This window comes from Aquarana catesbeiana, linkage group LG08 (genome assembly GCF_042186555.1).
Source record: "Aquarana catesbeiana isolate 2022-GZ linkage group LG08, ASM4218655v1, whole genome shotgun sequence".
In the NCBI taxonomy this organism is placed as follows: domain Eukaryota; kingdom Metazoa; phylum Chordata; class Amphibia; order Anura; family Ranidae; genus Aquarana; species Aquarana catesbeiana.
The window spans coordinates 127,201,891-127,204,585 of NC_133331.1; the positions used below are offsets into that span (position 1 = coordinate 127,201,891).

The 2,695-nt window shown below is 39.3% G+C and overlaps 1 protein-coding gene across 1 annotated transcript; it reads right to left on the reverse strand.

Annotated features, from left to right (window-relative positions):
* Positions 1-694: 694 nt before the first annotated feature.
* LOC141106024 (cholesterol 25-hydroxylase-like protein) lies at positions 695-2,442 on the reverse strand. The gene has a single exon (XM_073596366.1). The coding sequence runs from the start codon at positions 2,403-2,405 to the stop codon at positions 1,569-1,571; it is 837 nt and encodes a 278-aa protein (XP_073452467.1). The 5' UTR covers positions 2,406-2,442; the 3' UTR covers positions 695-1,568.
* Positions 2,443-2,695: the final 253 nt, after the last annotated feature.

Consider the following 2,695-nt stretch of genomic DNA (forward strand, 5'->3'; position numbering starts at 1 on the left):
AGCGCACAAGATTTTAGGCTGGATGAACAGCTATTTTTTTGCACTTGTCAAACAGATATAATAAAACACTTTCAAAGGTATATTTAACTGACCAAAAGGGGCAAACAGGGACATTTATTGTTAGAGTTTACATACACTTTAAACCTGATTGTCTATTGTGAACACATAGGGGTTGATTTACTAACGGCAAATAGACTTGCCCTCTGCAAGTGCAGTTGCTCCAGAGCTTAGTAAATGAGGTAAGGCTTTACTTTGCAAAGAGTACCCAATCACAAGCAAGGAAAATAAAAAAAAATTTTTTTGTTTGCACATGATTGGATGATGGAAGTCATAAGAGCTTCTGCTCATTTACTAAGCTCTGGAGCAACTGCACTTTGCAAAGTGCAGAGCCTTTTTGCCTTTAGTAAATCAAACCCATACTCTCTGCTCGGCCTTTATTAACTCAGCCCCTAATTAAAGTTAAATATTAAGCCTTTTCTCAGTTCTCTTATCACTTTATCACTGTGTGTCTCATTGGACCAAAAATGTGAATCACAAGTGGTTTAGCCGTATTAACCATCGCTATTAACTAATTTATGTTCTAATAAGTCCAATTTCCCTATATTCCGTCAAATGTGTATTGTTAAAAGCAGTTATTAGATTCCTTATATACACATAATGCATAATATATAATGAACACACTGATACTATGAACTTGTTAGGAATAACAAATAATTTATTAATGTTATCTTTTGTACAAATATAGTAAAAAATTTGTAACCAAAATAAATAAATACAGCATCATATAAAAAATAGAAAATGGTTGAGGACATGATTTTCACAGCCAGCTGTGTTTAGTGCAAATTCATAAGGTAAAAGTAGAAAAAAACAAAACATAAAACGCTTTACTAGATCAACTGTTAACTTATGCACTTTACATCATTAACATACCAGATGAGCTTATTTGGCGATTCAAAATACTTTCCTTTTTCTTTAAATACCTTTTTACCAACAAACATACATTGGTTCTTTCTAACATCAATTCCCTGAACCTTTCTAAAGCAAAGATGATTATTTCAGTGCAGTAGAAACATACATTTTATCAAATCCGTCAACTATCAGCTATACTTTCCTGAACATACTGCATACGTACTATGACATTCTTCTGTGTAACGTGTACCTTATAGCTTCAGTGTACAACACAAGCTTCCTTCATTTTCACCATTGTGCATTCCCTAAAAATAACTTAATTTGCATATATTTAATATATATAATTTAAATAACACATGTACAACAAAATTGTTTATAAAATTATCACTATTGAGCCATAATAATGTAATAAATATGTATAAATATGAAAAGTATGATATCAACTTTTTTTCTTAAAAGTGCAAATCAGAGGTCATTGATAACCTCTTATTCTGAAAACCCTGTAGAACAGAGAGTCTATTGAACACTGGTACCCAGCTTTGTGGCACAGACATCTCAGAGCCAGGTGAACACATTCCAGTGTCCTTTCCTTCAATAAGGTAGCATTTCATGCCTTGGAGATGAAGATGCAATTTGGCAATTCAGTCTGTACATTGACATCAGTCATGTGGCTCTTTGGATGTCTGCCTTGCTAGTGTATTGAATAGTTTGTCCCAGTGAGTAAAGTAAGGTGCATAGTTCCAGACAAATTTCTGGTGATGGAGGTCATGATGTCCTGGCCCCCCGCATAAGCCAAAAGGCACCAGTCTATGTGCGGACCAGGGAAAGTCATAGCCACAGTGATCTTCCACAGACAGGTAGATATGGATGATGAAGATGGCCATCTCAGTTAAAGGATGACACCCCAGCATTATCGGACTGATGTTAGCAAAGAACCCCAATGACAGCATCTCCCATGCGCTGGAGTACTGTGTTGCCAGGGCAAAGGTGGCAGTGTACTTGTGATGTGTCTTGTGGAAGTTCTTGTATAGCCAGGGCACCTTGTGATGCAGCAAGTGCCAGGCAAAGTACTGGAAGTCAAAGAGCAGCATGCAGGCAATGATGTCCAACACAATGCGATGCAGCTCAGGTGCCAGGGATGGCAGGTGCACCGGTCTCCAGTACCAATAGGCAACACTCAGAGGAAATATGAAGACCAGATGACTGTAGATGGTGTGTGCCAAGCAGTGCAGCACCATGGCCAACGTGGGTCTGGATTTGGGCTGTACTTGGTACTTCTTCAAGGCTGGTATTCTGAGACAGAGGATGTCTAATGCCAGGTAAGGGAGACAGAAAGCCATGTAGACAGTGAAGGAGAACAGCACTGGATAGAAGGGAGATCTGATGATGTGCTCTTTAGATAGCACATAGTCCCAGACAGGTTGCAGGAAGAGTCCTGGCTGTGCTGCTTCCCACATGGAGAAGGCTGGAGTCATCAGCACACTGCTACGGTTCATTATGAATAAGCTGAATACACACACAGCACACTGCTCTGTTTATATAGACCTCATACTTCCTGCACCCAGCCAATCAGCTGTGTAGAGTCCCTTTTTCCTGGGAATTTCCCTCCTACTTTACTTTTTACGAAACAGAGGGTGAGGTCATGAAAACAATGTGCTCAGGCGGAGCTCCAAGCCACCACCTGCAGATAAATTGTGCAGAATCCTATCTCTGCAGTTTCCTGCTGTAAAGTTAGTTTTCCACAAAGCACTGCTGCAAACTGCCGTCTAAAAATAACTCCAGCCTG

What these genes read in the sequence shown, in the direction of transcription:
- LOC141106024 (XM_073596366.1), bottom strand. Translation starts at nt 2,405, where the DNA reads ATGAACCGTAGCAGTGTGCTGATGACTCCAGCCTTCTCCATGTGGGAA.